Source organism: Scyliorhinus torazame, chromosome 5 (genome assembly GCF_047496885.1).
Source record: "Scyliorhinus torazame isolate Kashiwa2021f chromosome 5, sScyTor2.1, whole genome shotgun sequence".
NCBI classification, from domain to species: domain Eukaryota; kingdom Metazoa; phylum Chordata; class Chondrichthyes; order Carcharhiniformes; family Scyliorhinidae; genus Scyliorhinus; species Scyliorhinus torazame.
The window spans coordinates 319291466-319313995 of record NC_092711.1 but is presented as its reverse complement, the minus strand read 5'-3'; the positions used below and the strand labels follow the sequence as shown (position 1 = coordinate 319313995).

Below are 22530 nucleotides of genomic sequence, written 5' to 3'. Positions count from 1 at the left end.
ATCATAAGAATTTTAAAATGCAATGGTCCATGAAATTGAATGTAAAAAATGCAGTTCGAAGCTTTTAGGCTTCTAGACATGCAAACGGGCTTGAAAAGGTTAAAGGGCAATGAAATTGACGGTGAAAAACCCATTTCAAAGCTTTCCACCACATTAGAGGGAATCCATGTTCCAACATCTCACATCTTTTACATTTTCATGCTGACAAGCTACAGATGTGAAGGCTTTCACTTTATGGCCAGAAAACTTTAATACTGACATGCGGACAGACTGTTTAAAGGGTTTAAGGTATGGAAAGATTGGCCAGACAACTGGTGAGCCTCCCTCTGCCGCTGCAGAATACGCTGCGGAGGGGGAGGAAAATCCTGTCTTTATTTCAGAGAGAGACTGAATTGGGCATGGGAATTGGCAAAGAAGCAGTTAAGAGTATCACAGGAAGTACGGGAAACTGAGGCTGATAAGAAAGTAAAGAGTCTTAATTTTGCAGCAGAGGAGAAAGCGCACATTCTATTCAAATTATTGGGTGAACCATTAAAATCTATGTTTAGTGCATGGTACGAAATTGAAAACGAATTTCGCAAAGTAAATTATCTGGTAAGCATGCCAGATAGACACAAATCTCTCGGGTGGTGCCACATTAACATTCTTAAGAAATACTTTGACAGAGAAAATGAGGACAAACAAGAGGTAATTCATAGAACATACAGTGCAGAAGGAGGCCATTCGGCCCATCGAGTCTGCACCGACCCACTTAAGCCCTCACTTCCACCCTATCCCCGTAACCCAATAACCCCCCCCTAACTTTTTTGGTCACTTAGGGCAATTTACTATGGCCAATCCACCTAACCTGCACGTCTTTGGACTGTGGGAGGAAACCGGAGCACCCGGAGGAAACCCACGCAGACACGGGGAGAACGTGCAGACTTCCCGCAGACAGTGACCCAAGCCGGGAATCGAACCTGGGATCCTGGAGCTGTGAAGCCACAGTGCTATCCACTTGTGCTACCGTGCTGCCGGGTACCGGAATGAACCGGGAGAAAAAGAAAGATTAAATTCTGAGAGTGACTTTCCTCATCTTCAATTGGGTAATGAGGAAGAACTCAAAAATTTAGACAACTTGCTTATTTTAAAAAGCCGAGACAATTTGAAAGAGTTACTGCAGTCTTCCAAATGTATTTGTGGGGAGAACAGAGGTCGCTGTACATGATGTAGATGTGGGAAAACCAGCTCCAAAAGAACAACATCTGCATCGGTTAAATTCAGCAAAACTCTCACAAGTGCATAAGGAAACTGAATACACACCCAAAAGTTATATCGCAGAATCGAGTTCGAGTGGCTGGAGTTCACCTATTCCAATGGTGCCAAAACCGGATGGAATGCAGAGACTTTGTCTTGTCTACAGGAAAGTGAATTTTGTCACCAAGAGGGATTCATTTCCCATTCCACATTTGGAGGGTTGTATTGAAAAGGTAATGAATTACGGTCAGGATCCACTGCCCTCCCTCTCGCGTGATCCTTGGCAGGGGGAGCTGGTGCACCATTCGCTGGCGGTGGGATTCTCTCTTCCCACTGCTGTCAATGGCAATTCTCATTGAAGACACCCCGCACCACTGGGAAACTCACAGGCAGGATTGCCCTTCCAGTGGGATCAGAGAATGGCCAGGGAAGTCTGGCCTATATCCCTGGTGAGCTGCTGAAGAACTACAATTGTCATGAGGGAGCAAACAGTTCTGTCATGTGGTGCATCACCCAGTGGCAAAAAAAATTACTTCTGCTTCTGAAGCCAGAAGTGGCCAGATTTGGAACGTGGACAGTACTATGCCTCTTCATGTTGTGACTGGTTACAATGTCTATGTCCAGAACTGCAAGGTCACTTGAGACAATGAATACTTGGCTACCAGAGTTGACACTGGTGAAATCAGGATCTAGAGGGTACAAGGTGGTTCTTTACTTCACAACTGAATCAATGAACAAGGATTCTAAACATGGAGGCTAGGTTACAGATTTTCACTTTTCTCCCAACATAAGGGGCGAGATTCTCCAACCCCCCCGCCAGGTCGGAGAATCGCCGGGGGCTGGCGTGAATCCTGCTCCCGCCGGCTGCCGAAGTCTCCACCACTGGATATTCGGCGCCCCCGCTCGATTCTCCGGCCCGGATGGGCCGAAGTCCCGCCGCTAGAATGCCTGTCCCGCCGGCGTAAATTAAACCACCTACCTTACCGGCGGGACAAGGCGGCGCGGGCGGGCTCCGGGGTCCTGGGGGGGGGCGCGGGGCGATCTGGCCCCGGGGGGGTGCCCCCACGGTGGCCTGGCCCGCGATCGGGGCCCACCGATCCGCGGGCGGGCCTGTGCCATGGGTGCAATCTTTCCCTTCCGCCTCCGCCACGGTCTCCACCATGGCGGAGGCGGAAGAGACTCCCTCCACTGCGCATGCGCGGGAATGCCGTTAGCGGCCGCTGACGCTCCTGCGCATGCGCCGCCCGGAGATGTCATTTCTGCGCCAGCTGGCGGGGCACTAAAGGCCTTTTCCGCCAGCTGGCGGGGCGGAAATTCGTCCGGCACCGACCTAGCCCCTCAAGTTTGGGGCTCGGCCCCCAAAGATGCGGAGCATTACGCACCTTTGGGGCGGCTCGATGCCCATCTGATTTGCGCCGTTTTGGGCGCCAGTCGGCGGACATCGCGCCGTTTCCGGAGAATTTCGCCCAAGATGTTTGTCTCCACTGTTGGTTACATAAATTGATGGCATAGGAATACTGGAGCATCACTGCAGACACATTCTACATTAATGGGACAATCCCATACATGTTTCATTTGTCTTCAAGACCTATCTAACTGTTGATAATGTTGAGATACTCTCTGGGGCGATTCTCCCACCGCATTGCGACCGGTGCACCTCTCGTTATTCCTGGAGAATATTGGGAGAGTACCTAAACGGAGTTCACACTGGGCATCGAATTCATTTAAATATACTTGTCTGCGTTTTAGCCAGGGTCTCCTGGGATTCACTGCCCCTGTTGCTGCAGCGTGAGGCCGGTGGGAATCACTGCCGGTCTCCATCAATGGAGATCAGACGTGTTGACCATGCTGGGAGGGTTTAAAGGCCATTGGAGCCCCCGGGTGGTCAGATACAAGGCAGTGGAATTCCTGGGCAGTGCTAGTTGGCAATTACAGGGTGTCGAAGGACAGGGTAATGGGGGGAAGTGCCAGGGTGTTAAGGGGCACTGCCAAAACTTAGTTTATTTACAATAACTATTATATACATCACATGGTAGATTCCTATCGGGGCTGCCTTGCCGGTGCTGTAGCCATCTGGGACGGCCACTTCCCCATTACAAAATGGACACTTAGCAAAGATTGCACGGAAAATGGACAATACTGAGAAAAGAAGCAGGTTCAGGGTTTGTCTGCAAATTGGAGCCGCAGCTCCCAGACAAGACCAAAACTGCAGACCCATTAGCATACTAATGGGCCATCTCCAGGGACAAAAGAGTAACAAAAGACAAAAGATCTGAGGCGTTCAAGTCAGACGACCCTGACCTATACAAGAAATCCAGGTACGACCTCCGTACACCATCCGTGATGCCAAGAGAGAATATCAAACCAAGCTAGAGTCACAGACAGACTCTCGGCGGTTGTGGCAAGGACTAAACAACATAACGGGCTACAAAGAAGCCGAACAGTATCTCTGGCAGCGGCGCACCCCTCCCCGATGAACCCAATGCATTCTATGCTCGGTTCGAGCAGGTAACCAACAATCCGCTGTCGAGTGCCCCAGCAGCCCACAATTCACCCATACCCACCATCACAGCTTCCGAAGTCAGATTGGCCTTCCTGAAAATGAACCCTCGGAAGGCGACGGGCCCAGACGGGATCCCTGGTCATACACTCAGAGCCTGCGCGGACCAGCTGGCAGAGGTATTCGCGGACATCTTTAACCTGTCCCTACTCCACTCCGAGGTCCCCACCTGCTTTAAGAAGACCACCATCATACCGGTACCAAAGAAGAACCAGGCAACGTGCCTCAATGACTACTGACCAGTGGCCCTGACTTCAGTCGTAATGAAGTGCTTTGAGAGATTGATCATGAAGCGCATCACCTCCATACTCCCAGAACGCCTTGATCCACTGCAATTCACATACCGCTGCAACCGGTCCACATCAGACACCATTTCCCTGGCCCTACACTCATCCATAGAGCATCTCGAAAACAAGGACTCCTACATTAGACTCCTATTTATTGACTACAGCTCTGCCTTCCACACCATAATCCCAGCCAAGCTCATATCAAAGCACCAAAACCTAGGACTTGGCTCCCCACTCTGCAACTGGATCCTCGATTTTCTGACCAACAGACCACAATCAGTAAGAATGAACAACAACACCTCCTCCACAATAGTCCTCAACACCGGGGCCCCGCAAGGCTGCGTACTTAGCCCCCCTACTCTACTCCCTGTACACACACGACTGCGTGGCAAAACTTGGTTCCAACTCCATCTACAAGTTTGCTGACGATACGACCACAGTGGGCCGGATCTCGAATAACGACGAGTCCGAATACAGGCGGGAGTTAGAGAACCTAGTGGAGTGGTGTAGCGACAACAATCTCTCCCTCAATGCCAGCAAAACTAAAGAGCTGGTAATTGACTTCAGGAAGCAAAGTACTGTACATACACCTGTCAGCATCAACGGGGCCGAGGTGGAGATGGTTAGCAGTTTCAAATTCCTAGGGGTGCACATCACCAACAATCTGTCCTGGTCCACCCACGTCGATGCTACCACCAAGAAAGCACAACTGCGCCTGTACTTCCTCAGGAAACTAAGGAAATTCGGCATGTCCACATTAACCCTTACCAACTTTTACAGATGCACCATAGAAAGCATCCGATCGGGCTGCATCACAGCCTGGTATGACAACTGCTCGGCCCAGGACCGCAAGAAATTTCAGAGAGTCGTGAACACCGCCCAGTCCATCACACGAACCTGCCTCCCATCCATTGACTCCATCTAACCTCCCGCTGCCTGGGGAAAGCGGGCAGTATAATCAAAGACCCCTCCCACCCGACTTACTCACTCTTCCAACTTCTTCCATCGGGCAGGAGATACAGAAGTCTGAGAACACGCACGAACAGACTGAAAAACAGCTTCTTCCCCACTGTCACCAGACTCCTAAATGACCCTCTTATGGACTGACCTCATTAATACTACACCCTGTATGCTTCACCCGATGCCAGTGTCTATGTATTTACATTGTATACCTTGTGTTGCCCTATTATGTATTTACTTTTATTCCCTTTTCTTCTCATGTACTTAATGATCTGTTGCGCTGCTCGCAGAAAAATACTTTCCACAGTACCTCGGTGCACGTGACAATAAACAAATCCAATCCAATCCAACATTTGAGTAAACGATACCAAGGCAGACACCCCGGCGCCAGAGGAGACCAAAACAAAGCAGGCCAACGGCCACCTAGGACACGCCCAGCTGTCAGGGTACCCACCCCTTTATTGGAGGAAATCGATAGGAACGATCGAGAAACGGCCCAATTAATTGGGGCCAAGTTCAAGGCCCGCCCAAAAGCGTGGAAGACCCTTTTGGGTATAAGAAGGATACCCCAAGAGAGAATCGCTCTCTTGGCTCCGGCACTCACCGAGGAGAGACCTGCCCAAAAGCTGCACCAGAACAAGTAAGTCCAAGGTCAACACACGCTACCAGACAGACGCTCTTAGCTGTTATCCCGTACCAGTTCCACCCCAGCAGCCTCAGAACCGAACGGCCATTGTTCCTGTGACTGAGTGGGCGCCCGAAGCTAAGTATAGGCTTTAGCAGTAGTGATAGTTTAGTCTGTAGTATTTGTGCATGAGTATATTTAACTGTGTGTGTAAATAAATCAGCATTTGACTTTGAACTAACTAACTGGTGTATCGAGTCTTTGATCTTTATTTGGTTTGAACCTTGTGGCGGTATCGAAAGGTACCTGGCGACTCTAGAGCAAAGTGTAATTAGAATTAAGGAAGACAACCATATTGACCGCCATATTCAGAGCCAAATAAAGAGAAACACAATTAGCAACAGTGCTCAACTCGCCGGCTCTATAGACAATACAACTAGACATCGTTTAGGGGAGCTTGTGTTCTGCAAGATTCACGGGAAGCTAGTTGTCCCCATCTCGTAAGACCTTTGCGGGTTATAACAAACAGCTGGAAAAAGAGTTACCAACATCCTTAGACTATGACCCCTGCTTCTGGATACCCGTAGGTAGGAACATCCTCTCTGTCTAGTCCTGTTAGAATTTTATAGGTTTCTAAGAGATTCTCCCTCATTCTTCTAAATTCCAGTGAATACAATCCAACCCTACTCAATCTCTCCTCAATTAACATATAGGAGCAGAATTAGGACATTTGGCCCATCGAGTCTGCTCCGCCATTCAATCATGGCTGATATTTTCCTGCCTTCTCCCCATAACCCCTGATCCTCTTATTAATCAAGAACCTATCTATCTTTGTCTTAAAGACACTCAGTGATTTGGCCTCCACAGTCTTCTGCGGCAAAGAGTTCCACAGATTCACCACCCTCTGGCTGAAGAAATTCCTCCTCATCTCTGTTTTAAAGGATCGTCCCTTCAGTCTGAGGCTGTGGTCTCTGTGATCTCTGTGATCTCACAGAACATATAAAATCCGGATGGGACTGGACAGGCTAGAGGCGGGAAGAATGTTCCTGATGTTGGGGACAGCCTAAGAATAAGGGGTAAGCTATTCAGGACTGAGATGAGGAAGAACATCTTCTCTCAGAGAGGTGTAAACTTGTGGAATTCTCTCCCACAGAAAGCTGGTGGGGCCGGTTCGTTGGATATATTCAAGAGGGAGATGGACGTGGCCCTTGTGACTAAAGGGCTCAAGGGATATGGAGAGAAAGCGGAAGTAGGATACTGAATTTGCATAACAAAGAACAAAGAACAAAGAAATGTACAGCACAGGAACAGGCCCTTCGGCCCTCCAAGCCCGTGCCGACCATACTGCCCGACTAAACTACAATCTTCTACACTTCCTGGGTCCGTATCCTTCTATTCCCATCCTATTCATATATTTGTCAAGATGCCCCTTAAATGTCCCTATCGTCCCTGCCTCCACTACCTCCTCCGGTAGTGAGTTCCAGGCACCCACTACCCTCTGCGTAAAAAACTTGCCTCGTACATCTACTCTAAACTTTGCCCCTCTCACCTTAAACCTATGCCCCCTAGTAATTGACCCCTCTACCCTGGGGAAAAGCCTCTGACTATCCACTCTGTCAATGCCCCTCATAATTTTGTATACCTCTATCAGGTCGCCCCTCAACCTCCTTCGTTCCAGTGAGAACAAACCGAGTTTATTCAACCGCTCCTCATAGCTTATGCCCTCCATACCAGGCAACATTCTGGTAAATCTCTTCTGCACCCTCTCTAAAGCCTCCACATCCTTCTGGTAGTGTGGCGACCAGAATTGAACACTATACTCCAAGTGTGGCCTAACTAAGGTTCTATACAGCTGCAACATGACTTGCCAATTCTTATACTCAATGCCCCGGCCAATGAAGGCAAGCATGCCGTATGCCTTCTTGACTACCTTCTCCACCTGTGTAGCCCCTTTCAGTGATCTGTGGACCTGTACTCCTAGATCTCTTTGACTTTCAATACTCTTGAGGGTTCTACCATTCACTGTATATTCCCTACCTGCATTAGCCCTTCCAAAATGCATTACCTCATATTTGTCCAGGTTAAACTCCATCTGCCATCTCTCCGCCCAAGTCTCCAGACAATCTAAATCCTGCTGTATCCTCAGACAGTCCTCATCGCTATCCGCAATTCCACCAACCTTTGTGTCGTCTGCAAACTTACTAATCAGACCAGTTACATTTTCCTCCAAATCATTTATATATACTACAAAGAGCAAAGGTCCCAGCACTGATCCCTGTGGAACACCACTGGTCACAGCCCTCCAATTAGAAAAGCATCCCTCCATTGCTACCCTCTGCCTTCTATGGCCTAGCCAGTTCTGTATCCACCTTGCCAGTTCACCCCTGATCCCGTGTGACTTCACCTTTTGTACTAGTCTACCATGAGGGACCTTGTCAAAGGCCTTACTGAAGTCCATATAGACAACATCTACTGCCCTACCTGCATCAATCATCTTAGTGACCTCCTCGAAAAACTCTATCAAGTTAGTGAGACACGACCTCCCCTTCACAAAACCGTGCTGCCTCTCACTAATACGTCCATTTGCTTCCAAATGGGAGTAGATCCTGTCTCGAAGAATTCTCTCCAGTAATTTCCCTACCACTGAAGTAAGGCTCACCGGCCTGTAGTTCCCGGGATTATCCCTGCCACCCTTCTTAAACAGAGGAACAACATTGGCTATTCTCCAGTCCTCCGGGACATCCCCTGAAGACAGCGAGGATCCAAAGATTTCTGTCAAGGCCTCAGCAATTTCCTCTCCAGCCTCCTTCAGTATTCTGGGGTAGATCCCATCCGGCCCTGGGGACTTATCTACCTTAATATTTTTTAAGACACCCAACACCTCGTCTTTTTGGATCACAATGTGACCCAGGCTATCTACACCCCCTTCTCCAGACTCAACATCTACCAATTCCTTCTCTTTGGTGAATACTGATGCAAAGTATTCATTTAGTACCTCGCCCATTTCCTCTGGCTCCACACATAGATTCCCTTGCCTATCCTTCAGTGGGCCAACCCTTTCCCTGGCTACCCTCTTGCTTTTTATGTAAGTGTAAAAAGCCTTGGGATTTTCCTTAACCCTATTTGCCAATGCCTTTTCATGACCCCTTCTAGCCCTCCTGACTCCTTGCTTAAGTTCCTTCCTACTTTCCTTATATGCCACACAGGCTTCGTCTGTTCCCAGCCTTTTAGCCCTGACAAATGCCTCCTTTTTCTTTTTGACGAGGCCTACAATATCACTAGTCATCCAAGGTTCCCGAAAATTGCCGTATTTATCTTTCTTCCTCACAGGAACATGCCTGTCCTGTATTCCTTTCAACTGACACTTAAAAGCCTCCCACATGTCAGATGTTGATTTGCCCTCAAACATCCGCCCCCAATCTATGTTCTTCAGTTCCCGCCTAATATTGTTATAATTAGCCTTCCCCCAATTTAGCACATTCATCCTCGGACCACTCTTATCCTTGTCCACCAGTACTTTAAAACTTACTGAATTGTGGTCACTGTTACCGAAATGCTCCCCTACTGAAACATCTACCACCTGGCCGGGCTCATTCCCCAATACCAGGTCCAGTACCGCCCCTTCCCTAGTTGGACTGTTTACATATTGTTTTAAGAAGCCCTCCTGGATGCTCCTTACAAACTCTGCCCCGTCTAAGCCCCTGGCACTAAGTGAGTCCCAGTCAATATTGGGGAAGTTGAAGTCTCCCATCACCACAACCCTGTTGTTTTTACTCTTTTCCAAAATCTGTCTACCTATCTGCTCCTCTATCTCCCGCTGGCTGTTGGGAGGCCTGTAGTATACCCCCAACATTGTGACTGCACCCTTCTTATTCCTGATCTCTACCCATATAGCCTCACTGCCCTCTGAGGTGTCCTCTCGCTGTATAGCTGTGATACTCTCCTGAACAAGTAGCGCAACTCCGCCTCCCCTTTTACATCCCCCTCTATCCCGCCTGAAACATCTAAATCCTGGAACGTTTAGCTGCCAATCCTGCCCTTCCCTCAACCAGGTCTCTGTAATGGCAACAACATCATAGTTCCAAGTAGTAATCCAAGCTCTAAGTTCATCTGCCTTACCCGTAATGCTCCTTGCATTAAAACATATGCACTTCAGGCCACCAGACCCGCTGTGTTCAGCAACTTCTCCCCGTCTGCGCTGCCTCAGAGCCACACTGTCCCTATTCCCTAGTTCTCCCTCAATGCTCTCACCTTCTGACCTATTGCTCCCGTGCCCACCCCCCTGCCATAATCGGCCATGATCATATTGAATAGTGGTGCAGGCTCGAAGGGCCGAATGGCCTCCTCCTGCACCTATTTTAAGGGCAGCACGGTAGCACTGTGGATAGCACAATTGCTTCACAGCTCCAGGGTCCCAGGTTCGATTCCGGCTTGGGTCACTGTCTGTGCAGAGTCTGCACATCCTCCCCGTGTGTGCGTGGGTTTCCTCCGGGTGCTCCGGTTTCCTCCCACAGTCCAAAGATGTGCAGGTTAGGTGGATTGGCCATGATAAATTGCCCTTAGTGTCCAAAATTGCCCTTAGTGTTGGGTGGGGTTACTGGGTTATGGGGATAAGGTGGAGGTGTTGACATTGGTTAGGGTGCTCTTTCCAAGAGCCGGTGCAGACTCGATGGGCCGAATGGCCTCCTTCTGCACTGTAAATTCTATGATAATCTATTTTCTATGTTTCTATATTTCTAGTTTTTCCTACTAGGAAACATCCTCTCCACATCCTCTCTACCAGGCCTCTCAGTATCCTGAAAGTTTCAATAAGATCCTTCTGAACTCCAACAAGTACACATAGACACAGAGTCCTCAACGGCTCCTCATACGCCAAGTTCTTCATTCCAGGGATCATTCTTGTGAACCTCGTCTGGAGCCTTTCCAAGGCCAGCACATCCTTCCTTAGATACGGGGCCCAAAACTGCTCCCAATACTCCAAATGGGGTTGACCTGAGCCTCATACATCCTCAGCAGTACATCCCTGCTATTGTATTCCAGCCCTCTCAACATGAATGCTAATATTGCATTTGCCTTCCTAACTGCTGACTGAACCTTCACGTTAAGCTGAAGAGAATCTTGAACTAGGACTTCAAAGTCTCTTTGTGCTTCTGATGTCAGTCCTGCCCTCCCAGGAATCAGTCTGGTAAATCTTCCCTGCACTCCCTCTGTAGCAAGGACATCCTTCCTCAGATAAGGACTAAAACTGCCCACAATATTCCAGGTGTGGTTTCATCAAGGCCCTGTATAATTGCAGCAACACATCCCTGCTGTACTCGAATCCTCTCACTATGAAGGTCAACATACTGTTTGACTTGAAATAGTGTCATGGGAGCCAACGTTTTCTTTTAGAATGTACAGTATCCTGGAATCCAAAGATATCGGGCGTGATCAAACAGCCTCATTGTGCGGACTGCATGATGTGACAGCACCGTTAAATCTCGCGAGAGGTCTCTCAGGGGATTTGCATCGCTAGGAACGCCTCACGAGATCTAACGGGATCTCGCAAGATGTCATGATCTGGATCTTGCCGTCATTGGGCGGGATCCAGTTATAACATCTTAAAATGAGCCATTAGGCTCATTTATATATGTCTGTGCCAGATCATCCCATCGCCTGGGCTGGGAGACCTCACCATGGTTTAACATCGGTCCACACAAAGGTAGACCAGGCATAATGACATTGCGGGGAGGCATGTTTTTGGAGGTCCTTGGATGGTCAAGGAAAGGACAGTGTGGCACCCTGGCTCTCCCTCTGGTGCCCGGGTCCCTTGGCACTGCCAGGCTGGCACCTTAGCACCACCACCCTGGCACTGCCAAGATGCCTGGGTGGCAGTGCCGGCCTCCTATACGTTGAGGGGGTGAAGGGTGGTGCTCCTGAAATGGGGAGGGGACCCGAAAGGGGGGGTTGCGGCGGCCTGTAAAGGGAGGGTCCTCAGCAACCCCATGGTGGGGTATCCTCACTTGGAGGGCCGTGGGTAATGCGCATGTGTGCGGGGTTGGGGGGGGGGGGGGTGACATTGGCTGTGGGTGGGGGTGTGGTGGACAATCAAATTCACTTCGAGATTGGGGCACCCTCTCAAAAAGGCAGCCCAATCTCTGAGGAGCCGGCCTCACCAGCAAGTTCAGCTCCTCCCTGCTGAAAACATTTCTAAGTGTGGGTAAATACCGGTGTGGATCTCACCGAAAAAGCCAGCAAGAAACACCCTGGTAAACCAGCCCAGATTGACACCTAGAAATGTTCCTGTTAAATCGTGCCCATTGTATCTCCACTGAAAAGCTATTATAATTCGGGTGCATATTTGAAGGAAAGATTGTGCAAGGTGTCATTAGCATATTGACTGTCTTTGATCTGACTGGTTGTTTGTGTTGACAGATAGGAAACTAGTGAGCAGATGGGGAGCGGCTGGCTTAGTGGTTCTGTTACTGAACTAGTAACCCAGAGGTCCAGGCTCTCAGAACATGGGTTCAAATTCTATCATAGCAATTGGTGGAATTTACATTCAATGAATAAATCTGGAATATAAAACTGGTCTCAGTATTGGTAACCATGACAATTATCATTGATTTTTTTGTAAAAAAACTAATACTCATCCTTTAGGGAAAGAAATCTGCTGTCCTTACCTGGTCTGGCTATATATTACCCAGACCCACGCAATGTGGTTGACTCTTAACTGTTCTCTGAAATGGTCGAGCATGCCCCTCCGTTCAAGGGCAATTAGGGATGGGCAATAAATGCAGACCTTAAGAGCGAAGGCCACATCCAATGAAATAATCATTTTTTAAAAAACTGCTGCTGATGATACAGGTGATAATGAAATTGTTGCACGCCACAAGATCTGAATCGTGAATGATGAGAAAGGAATTTCCAACACAGTACACTGCGCCCGCATGATTGTAGATTGTGGACGTTGGGCTAGCGTACGATTCAATCTGATCGGCTGCACATCTCTGGACTATCCGCTGCCAATGAATGGTGAAGTATTTGGTCTACATCCATCCCAGGTGATTCAATCTGAGAGGCCAGAAACTGAGGGTAGGATTTTCTGACACAGTCTGGCGGGCAAGATGGCAAGAGACGGAGAGTCATCAACCTGGATGTTGCTGCGCCATGTCACTAATTAATCCCTTTAAAAATTGCAATGATCAAAGTGAATTTGAACATTACAGCTGAGAAGGAGGTCATTCAGCCTGCTATATATGGGCCAGGTCTTTGAAACAAGCAGCTGGTAGTGCAGGTAGACTGAAAGTTCCTTGTGGAAACCAGGCAACCTTATACAAAAGATTATTTGTGTTTTCCTTTTCTGTTACCAATTTAGTTCAATGTCAAACATACTTACTTTTCTTTTTCTTTGGCTCTGACAAAGGAAACCGTGTAGAACATTGCAATTAAAGCTAAAATGACAAAGACAGCTATTAGGCTGGCAGCGATTAGATCCTCTATCATGTCTCTCAGGGACTGTTTGGATTCATTCTGGTTAGATCTGGGAACATTTTCCTCTATGAATTCTATGAAAGCCAAGAAAGAGAAAATTATCATATTAGTCATTCCCAGGGCTGTAAAAAAGGGACATAATGGCGGAATTTAATGCCCCCCCTAATGCCGGGTTTGGGGGTGAGGCGGGCATTCATCAGGCAGGAAGGTGCAGGGTGGGGATCCTGCCACCTCCCACTTCCGTTCTATGAAGTCAGGGGCAGGAAGGCATGGTACCTGCCTTGCTGCCCAATGGAAGTGCAGAAGCGGGAAATTAATACCCATTTAAGGGTCTCATTTCAGTGAACTGTGGGGAGCCCGAAAAGCAAGCCCTGTCAGGTTTCTCTGATGTTCTTCCCAATGGAGACTCAGAGACACTCAGAGAGGGGGGGGAGGATTTCCGAATGAAAGTGACATGGGGCTCCCACCGATTCTCCAGCAAGTGGCCAAGACTTCTATCACCAATATTACATTCTGCCCAATGTTCCCATTAAAAACCTCACTTCACCACAGTCTCCCCATTTTAATTAAAAGTGGTAATGAGAATCTATTCAAGATATTTGAGTTACAAATGTGTAACTGAATCCATGTGTGTGTTGGTGGAGTGGATTGTACCTAATGCAATATCACTGGTTGACAGGCACGATCACTGCTACCGGGGCAGCATGGTGGCGCAATGGGTTAGCCCTGCAGCCTCATGGCGCCGAGGTCCCAGGTTCGATCCCGGCTCTGGGTCACTGTCCGTGTGGAGTTTACACATTCTCCCCGTGTTTGCGTGGGTTTCGCCCCCACAACCCAAAGATGTGCAGGCTAGGTGGATTGGCCACGCTAAATTGCCCCTTAATTGGAGAGAATGAATTGGGTACTCTAAATTTGTTTAAAAAAAGATCACTGCTGCCCGCATGGCTGGGCCCACAAGGAATCTTCACGCGTGGAGGATGGTAACACTTCAGCCTTCTTTGTTCAGGGTTCTGGATGGGAATTTAAAGGACCCTATAGGCTGTAGTCAGAGCCACTCTTACAATGGAGCTTGGCAATGACCTCAGGAAAGCCCTTTGGGGTTAGGTGGGACGATGGAGCCTTCTTGCTCCTTCAGTTCAACAGAAATGTTTTTCGCAAACTTTTAGTTGGTTGCCAGAGAGGGAACCAGGTCACGTCACCTACTTCACCCATCATCGAACATTTCTAAGAGGGGCATTTATGCTTTAAGAGGAGAATGCATGTTTCAGCTGCCCTTCCAAGAAAAGGGATGAGGTGAAAGCTGTCCCATTGCTAAATCGGTATGAATTGCTCCTGTCTTACACCTGCTAAGTGGGCTAAGCGGAGAAGTGCTAACTCTGACTGGTATGAGCTGGGAACAGTGCTTCACTGGCTGGAGACACACAGCCCTATCAGGATTCTTACTTGCAACCTCACAGCTCAATCCTTAATACACGGAAGAAAATGCAAATTATAGAATTATAATTTTCTATTAACTTTCATCTTCTGATTTACGGTCAGGATGAGATGCTCCCGGTTTGTTTTGGTGAAATGATGATTGCATTACTTCAATATTTCCTGTAAGTAAAATCAAAGAACTATGGCCTGTAATTTGCAGTCAGTGGTGAAGGAATGGCTTTTGCTGACCTTGAGTAAAATAGTCCACAGAAACCACGTGATCTCTGTGACAGGGAATGCTCCTTTCCAGACGGAAAGTTACATATGGCCCCATCTAAAGGGGATGGCATGGCATGCAGCAGCAGTGATGACAGCAAGCAATCACGTTGAACTACTTAGACACAGTAGAGCAGACAGGTTAAAACACTTCAAATGCTCCACTCTCAATTTTCAGAAAGCAAAAGAAATGACTACAGCTGTTGGAACTATGCTTCTTGGGGAAGAGAAGGTTGAGAGTAGATTTCATGGGGGTATTCAAAATCAAGAGGGGAGTGGACAGCATAGATAGGGAGAAACTGGGAGCCGCGGGATCGGCGCCACGGGAAGAAATTCCCGCAGGAATCGGGAAAGGCGATTCTTGCTGGAGAGACCCCATTGTCTGCTCTGCCCTGCCCCTCGCTGGCAGGGTCTCGATATTCACGCTCACACAGGGCATGAATGTCATTTGAAAAGATTTTCCATTCAATTAAATATTATTAGCGGGCCACCCCGATACAGGATCCTCCTTCACTAAATATACATTCCTCACCGACAAGATGTCACGTCGGTGAGGTTCTCAACAGGTTTGGCCGGCAAGGAGCTGTCGAGGTGATCCCTCCAGGGGTGCAGAGGGAAGTATGGCCCCTTGGGGGGGGGGGGGGGTAGAGGGACATGCCCAGACAGTGCCTACCTGGCAGTGCCAAACTTTGCCAGGGGGCAGTGCCAGGGCAGGCCCTCGTGGGAGCCTCTTGGGGGGAGGTGCATTGATGTGTGTGTGGGGGGTGGGGGGGAGGGAGACAACTCAAACTGAGGGTGGGTGGGAGGAGTGCCGACTATACCTCCGTGGTGTTGGTGGGGGTTGTGATGCCGGCCACGAATGTGGAGTAAGGAAGGGGAATATGGGCAAGGATTGTTGGGCGGAGGATGGGGGGTTGGGGGGGGGGGGGGTGGGGAGGGGGGGGAGAGAGCCCCTGATACCTCTGTGATGGATCCTCAAGGACGTTTGGCTGCATCGCTGATTGGGGATCCCTTTACCGATGGCACTCTGACCTCTGTGGAGCCAGTTTTCAGCTCTATGTGACCCCCGTCCCACCCAGAGTGATGGCATAGACCCCCTCCCACTCATTCGATTTGCTTAAGAGGCTCAATATTTGGGGGGGGGGGGGGGGGACTGTCTTGTGCAATTGGAGACTTACACACCAATTTTCAGTCTGAGCCTGGCACTTTGCTAAATTCTGTAAGATTCCTCCCAGTGTTCCCATTCGTGGAAGGATCGGGAATCAAGGGACAGAGGTGTGAGATCGCTGGCAAGAGAAGCAATGGCAGCATGAGGAAAACCATTTTCCTGGAGACACTGGCTCGGAACTGGAATGCACTGCCCAAGAGTGTGGTGGACGAAGGTTTAAATGAGGCTTACAAAAGAAAATTGGATCATGATTGAAAAGGGCTTTGGAGAAAAGGCAGTGGAGGGGCACCAGGTTGACTGTTCTCTCAGGACCAGCACAGACATAACTGGCCAAACGGCCAGCTCCAGTTCTGTAACCATTCTATAATCCTATTCTATGACTGCATTAAGATAGAAGCTAAATAAAGGTAAACAGGCTTTGAAAAAAAAATGCTTTTTAAAATTATGTCGTCTTTTTTAATCTTTGGGGAGAGATTTGATATTCCAAACATGTTGCTGTCATTAGCATAGTAAAATCCTGACCAAGATTTTCTCTTATATTTATTTTAAAATTAACCTTTCCCTTTCAATTTTTGTCTTTCCTAATCTTAAGCCTTCCAACTGATAGACTAGATCATTTACGATGATTTAACTCTCATTTTTAATGTTTCTTTAATGTCTAAATGGAGATAAATGCTTACATAGATGTCTAGTGTTCTAACCTATTTCTGGTCCTGTCACCTCTTCCTTGTTCTCATTAGCCGCTTCACCATCTGGCATGGAATGGGACAGCTTTCTACCTGTTAGTACAAGAAAAGACCATTGAAATGTTGTTGCAGATTAGTGATTTTCTTTCTTTTATAAAATTAGAGTACCCAATAATTTTTTCCAATTAAGGGGCAATTTAGCTTGACAAATCCACCTAACCGGCACATCTTTTGGTGGGGGTGAGACTCACGTAGACCCGGGGAGAATGCGCAAACTCGACACGGTTAGTGACCCGGAGCCGGGATTGAACCTGGGTCCTCAGTGGCGTGAGGCAGCAGTGCTAACCACTCCGCCACCGTGCCGCCCCTGATTTTATTTTTCTTTTGAGTTGGTTTTACATTTAGTTTTGCCTGAGAAGAAACGCTGAACTGTTAGAGGTGCCTTGTTTCGACATGCGCTCAAAGAAGGCCTCATCCGCTCTCTCGGCTAGGCATTAAATACCTCATGGTGCGATGTGAAGAACAGGAGGAGATTTCTCTTTGGTGTCCAGATAAAATTTTAAAATGATCAATTTTGCTTCCAATGTCCTCCCCTCTCTCACTTTCACATGGTCCAACACTTCAATTTCCTTCCTTGACCTCGTTGTCTCCATTTCCAGTGATAGAATGACCACCAATATTCTTTACAAACCCGCCGATTCCCACAACTACCTTGACAGCAGCTCCTCACACCCCGTTCCCTGCAAGGACTCCATGCCATTCTTCCAGTTTTTTGCCCCCGTCGCAGCTGTTCTAATGATGTCACCTTCGCAAATGCTGCTTCTGACATGTCTGCTTTGTCCCTTAACTGAGATTTCCTCCCACCTGCGGTTAACAGGGCATTCAAACAGGTTCGACCCATTTCCCGCACAATCTCCCCTCACTCCATCCATTGCAGTTACAGTTCGCCAGCCAGAGAAGGACCCATTTATCCCGACCCTCTGCTTTTTGTCAGTCAGCCAATCCTTAATCTGATAAGTACTCTACCTCAATCCCCTGTGATCTGACCTTCTAGATCAGTCTTTTACGCGGCACCTTGTCAAATGCCTTCTGGAAGTCTAGATATACCACATCCACAGGTTCCCCATTATCCATGTTGCTGGTTACGCCCTCAAAGAACTCACGCAAGTTTGTTAAGCATGACTTACCCTTCACAAAACCACGCTGACAATGGTGGATTTAGCTCTGTCTTTCCAAATGTTGAGTCATCTCCTCCTTGATGATTGATTCCAGCATCTTCCCCATCACAGAGGTCAAGCTAGCCGGTCTGTAGTTTCCTACTCTTTGCCTCTCTCACTTTTTGAATAGGGGCGTCACATTAGCATGTTTCCAATCCACCGGGAACTTTCCAGAATCCAGGGAATTCTGAAATATCATAACCAATGCATCCACTATCTCCGCTGCCACCTCCCTAATACCCTAGGGTGCAGGCCATTAGATCCCGGAGACACATTTGCCTTTAGTCCCATTAGTTATTTCAATATTGGCTCCCGAGTGGTGGTAATTGCACCAAGTTCCTCTGCATTAACTGCAGTGTTTGGAAAACGTTTAGTTACTGTGAAGAAAGAGGCAAAATATTGGTTTTGTGCCTCCGCCATCTCTGTGCTCCCCATTATTACCTCACCAGTATCATCCTCTAAAGGGCCAACATTTACTTTAGCTATTCTCTTCCTCGTTATATAGTTATAGAATCTTTTGGTATTAGTGTTTGTTTTCTGCTAGCTTCCTTTTGAGGATCATCTTAGCTCTTTTGATTTTATTTTGAGTAGCTGTTTGCTGAAACTTAAAGTTCTCCCAATCCTCCAGTTTACCACTAGAGTTTGCAGTGTGGTATGCCTTAGTTTTTGCCTTTATATCTTCCTTCACTTGCTTGTTTAGCCATGGAACGTTTATCTCCCTTTTAAATTCAGTTTCTTCTTAGGAATATACTTTAATTAAGAGATGTTTAATATCTCCCTGAACATCTGCCATTGTTACCCAACTGTCCTACCCAGTCTACAATTCTTTCCTCAGGCCTGTATAATTACCTCTACCCAACGCTAAAACTCTAGAGTGGCACTCTGTCTTTTCTCGCTCAATCTGTATTTGAAATTCTAGCATGCTGTGAACATTCCTTCCAAGAGGATCCTTAATGACAAGACTATTTATCAACCCTTCTTCGTTACATAATACTAAATCTAAAATAGCCTGCTCCCTGGTTGGCTCCATAACATATTCCTCTAAGAAACAATCCCTCATACACTCTATGAAATCTCCCTCGAGGTTACCCTTGCCAATTTAATTAATACAGTCAACATGCATGTAAAATCACACATGATTACCGTTGTGCCCTTCTTAAAAGCCTTCATTATTTCTTGATTTATACTGTGTCCCACATTGAAAGCATTGCTTGGGGACCTGTAAACTACTCCTCCCAATGAGTTTTTTCCCTTGTTTTTTATTTTCACCCGGATCGATTCCACATTTTGGCCCTTAGTGCCAATATAATTTCTCAATACAGCCTTGATGTCGCCTTTAACGAATAAAGCAACTCCACCTCTTGTTCCATCCTGTCTATCCTTTCGGAATACTGAATACCCTTGGATATTCAACTCCCAATTCCGGTCCTCCTGTGGCGATATTTCAGCAATCTCCACAAAATCGCACCTATTTCTCTCTATTTGTGCTGTCAGCTCACTGGCCTTCTTCAACCCGCCGTTGGTTCAGGAAAGGAGGGATCTGTACCGTAGGGACGCTCTCCACCTCAACCGACCTGGGGCAAGTATTCTAGCAAAAAGGATAGATAGGGTGGTCACAAGGATGCCAGTGCCCCATGAAATGGAACCCTTCTTTCCCGCACTACTCAAGTAGCCGCATGTTTACTTCCCTAATTTTGTCAACCCAATGCCAATTTGCACGTGGTTCGGATAGTGATCCAGTGATTATAACCCTTGAGAACATGTTCTTTAATTTTGATCCTAGTTCCTGATAATCCTCTGCCCTACTCTTGCCGATGTTGTTTGTCTCGACGTGAACCACAACAACTGGATCCTCCCCCTCCCACTCCAATATCCTTTCAAGCTGATTAGTGATGTCCCTCACCCTGGCACCGGACAGACAACATAGTATGTGGGACTCTTCCTCCTGTTTGCAAAGGATGTGATCAGTTCCCCTTATTATAGAATCCGCTCCAACTACCACTCGTCTTTTTGCCAACAGCTTTGCGGACCACCTTCCTGTTGTTGCCATTTTGACTCATCACCTGACTCTCATGCCCACATGTCCATCCCTAGCCTGCTGCAATGTCCCAGTGAAGCCCGGTGCCGCTTTTGCGTTGCTCCGCCCCCTCGAAAATGGCGAACGCAGTCAGGACGGCCCCTGGACGTCACCTGAGGCCCTTCCCCCGATGTTCTGCCTCCGATGGGACGAGTTCACAACGTCGTGGAACACTTACCCTTTTCTTTTTCGTGATCCCGGCGTGGCGGCTGCGGACTGAGTCCAGCGCGGGGGAGGGAGGGGAGCCGTTCCGCAGGCAGACGGGGCTTTGGCGGGGGCTGGGGGCACTGGTGAGGGGGGTCCGGGGTTGGAGAGTGGGGGTTAATGGGGGACAGTATGTGGGAGGCCGGGTCTGCGCGTGACCACTTTAGGCCGCCGCCGTGCGCATGCTCAGCCACGGACCGGCAATTTCCTGCCCTATCCGCAGATCAAGCCGGGCTTTACACTGTGTGCCTGCTCACCTCCCACCAGACGGAGGTGCAGCTTTTGCGCCATTTCTTCTGGCGTAAATCGCCACTGTTTCCACACCGGCGTCAGCACAAAATGGAGAATCCAGTCCTTATTTTATGGAGGGAAATTGAACAATTTAGGTCCATACTCAGTGGAGTTTAGAAGAATGAGAGGAGGAATGATAGATACATCCACACTAGGCTGCACACAGTGAATCATGGGTGCAGTGGGAATTAAGGTATAGAAATTGCTAAAGGGGATTGTCAGGGTAGATGTTGAGCAGATATTTCCCCTTATTGGAATTCTGCAATGAGAGGCCTTAGTTTAAGGCTAAGGGGCGGCAGATTTAAAACAAAATGAGCAGGAATTAATTCAATTTAAAGATCGTCAATCTGTGCTGTGGACGCTGGAACACAGTGCTTTGCACTGCTGCCTGATAGCACCAGGGACTCAGGTTTGATTCCAGCCTTGAGTGACTGTCTGTGTGGAGTTTGCACGTTCTCCCCGTGTCTGCTTAGGTTTCCTCCCGGTGCTCCGGTTTCCTCCCACAAACCAAAAATATGCAGATTAAGTGGATTAGCTATGATCAATGCATGGGGTTATGGGGATAGGGCGGGGGGAGTGGACCGAGGTAGAATACTCTTCAGAGGGTTGATGAAGACTACTTGATGGGCAAAATGGCCTCCTTCTGCGCTGTAGGAATTCTACGATACTAAACTAAGTTAAGGAGGAAATGCACTGGCCAGGCATTGGGAGGGACACATTGGGAGGGACACATTGGGACGGACACATTGGGAGGGACACATTGGGACGGACACATTGGGACGGACACATTGGGAGGGACACATTGGGACGGACACATTGGGAGGGACACATTGGGACGGACACATTGGGAGGGACACATTGGGAGGGACACATTGGGACGGACACATTGGGAGGGACACATTGGGATGGACACATTGCGAGGGACACATTGGGAGCAATGTCCACCCCTGAAAGTGATATCACTGAACTCGTAACTCAGAAACCCGGGCTAATGCTGTGGGACACATGAGCTCAAACCTCACTATTGCAGCTGGCGGAATTTAAATTCAGCTAATAAAACCTGGAACTGAATGCTAGTCCCAGTAAAGCTGACCATGAAACTATCATTGAATGTTGTGTAAAAAACAACCATTTGCTTCACTAATGGCCTTTCGGGAAGGAAATCTCTCTTGATCTGGCCTGCATGCGATTCCAGACCTACAGTAATGTGCTTAACTCTGACCTGCCCTCACAAGAAATCAGTTAGAGGGCAATTAGGGATGGCCAACAAATGCTGGTCTTGCCAGTGACACCCACATCCCGTAAAAGAATAAATATGGTCCACTTGTCTGCTCCTTCAAATCACCATGTGTGTGTGCCTGCGCAAAAGTTCTTTCTTTTGCAGAATAATTGACGAAAATTGCTTGCTGGGATTAATCAACAACCCAATTTTACTTGTATTCATTGGATGGTAGAAGGTGGACCGGATGAACCGGCCTTTGTTTGTTTAGCAATTTCTAACTTCCTTTTACCAAATGAACATGTTACACATAAATGTTTTCAAGGAATTAAAATTTCCATATCTACTTTGATGCCGGTGATTACCAGCACCTCCCTACTAATGATACACGAGGAATGGCTTTTACACCGACTTAATCAGAAGATACTATTTATGAAGCATTACAAAACAAAGGCAGGATTTGCATCATTTTTGTAACTTATTACTGAACCATCATTGATGTGTGAAAAAATTATGTTCCGTTAGAAGACTAATGGAGAAGAATGAATTCAAAGTACAGTTGCTAATACTTTGATCTTCGATTGGAAAATTGCCATTTTTCTTTGTGTGCCTCTTTTTAATAAATTGAATTTGCATTTCATGTAGGACTTGAAAATATTTACTTTCTACTTTTTCGAATGATTTTTTTCTCTCCGCTTTGATGCTAAAGGTAAATTGAACATTTTCTCCGAGTTTGTTTGGTCGATGAAACTCATGCAGTTACATTCCAAAATTAATAAATGTTAGGGCAGCACGGTAGCATAGTGGTTAGCACTGTTGCTTCACAGCTCCAGGG

At 47.7% G+C, this 22530-nt stretch overlaps 1 protein-coding gene across 9 annotated transcripts in view; it reads right to left on the bottom strand.

The window, feature by feature from the left end:
• Positions 1-22530, bottom strand: part of LOC140421308 (uncharacterized) — an 834768-nt gene that overhangs the window by 26234 nt on the left and 786004 nt on the right. For 7 of the 9 annotated variants that reach the window (XM_072505936.1, XM_072505941.1, XM_072505940.1 and 4 more), the window contains 2 exons: positions 16703-16780; positions 13047-13215 (listed from right to left, as the gene is read on the bottom strand). The exons of 1 other annotated variant lie outside the window; for it this stretch is intronic. In XM_072505936.1, coding sequence (XP_072362037.1) covers positions 13047-13215; positions 16703-16780 — 247 coding nt within the window. The remainder of the gene's footprint in view (positions 1-13046; positions 13216-16702; positions 16781-22530) is intronic. One more of the 9 variants, XM_072505943.1, reaches the window with a different exon arrangement.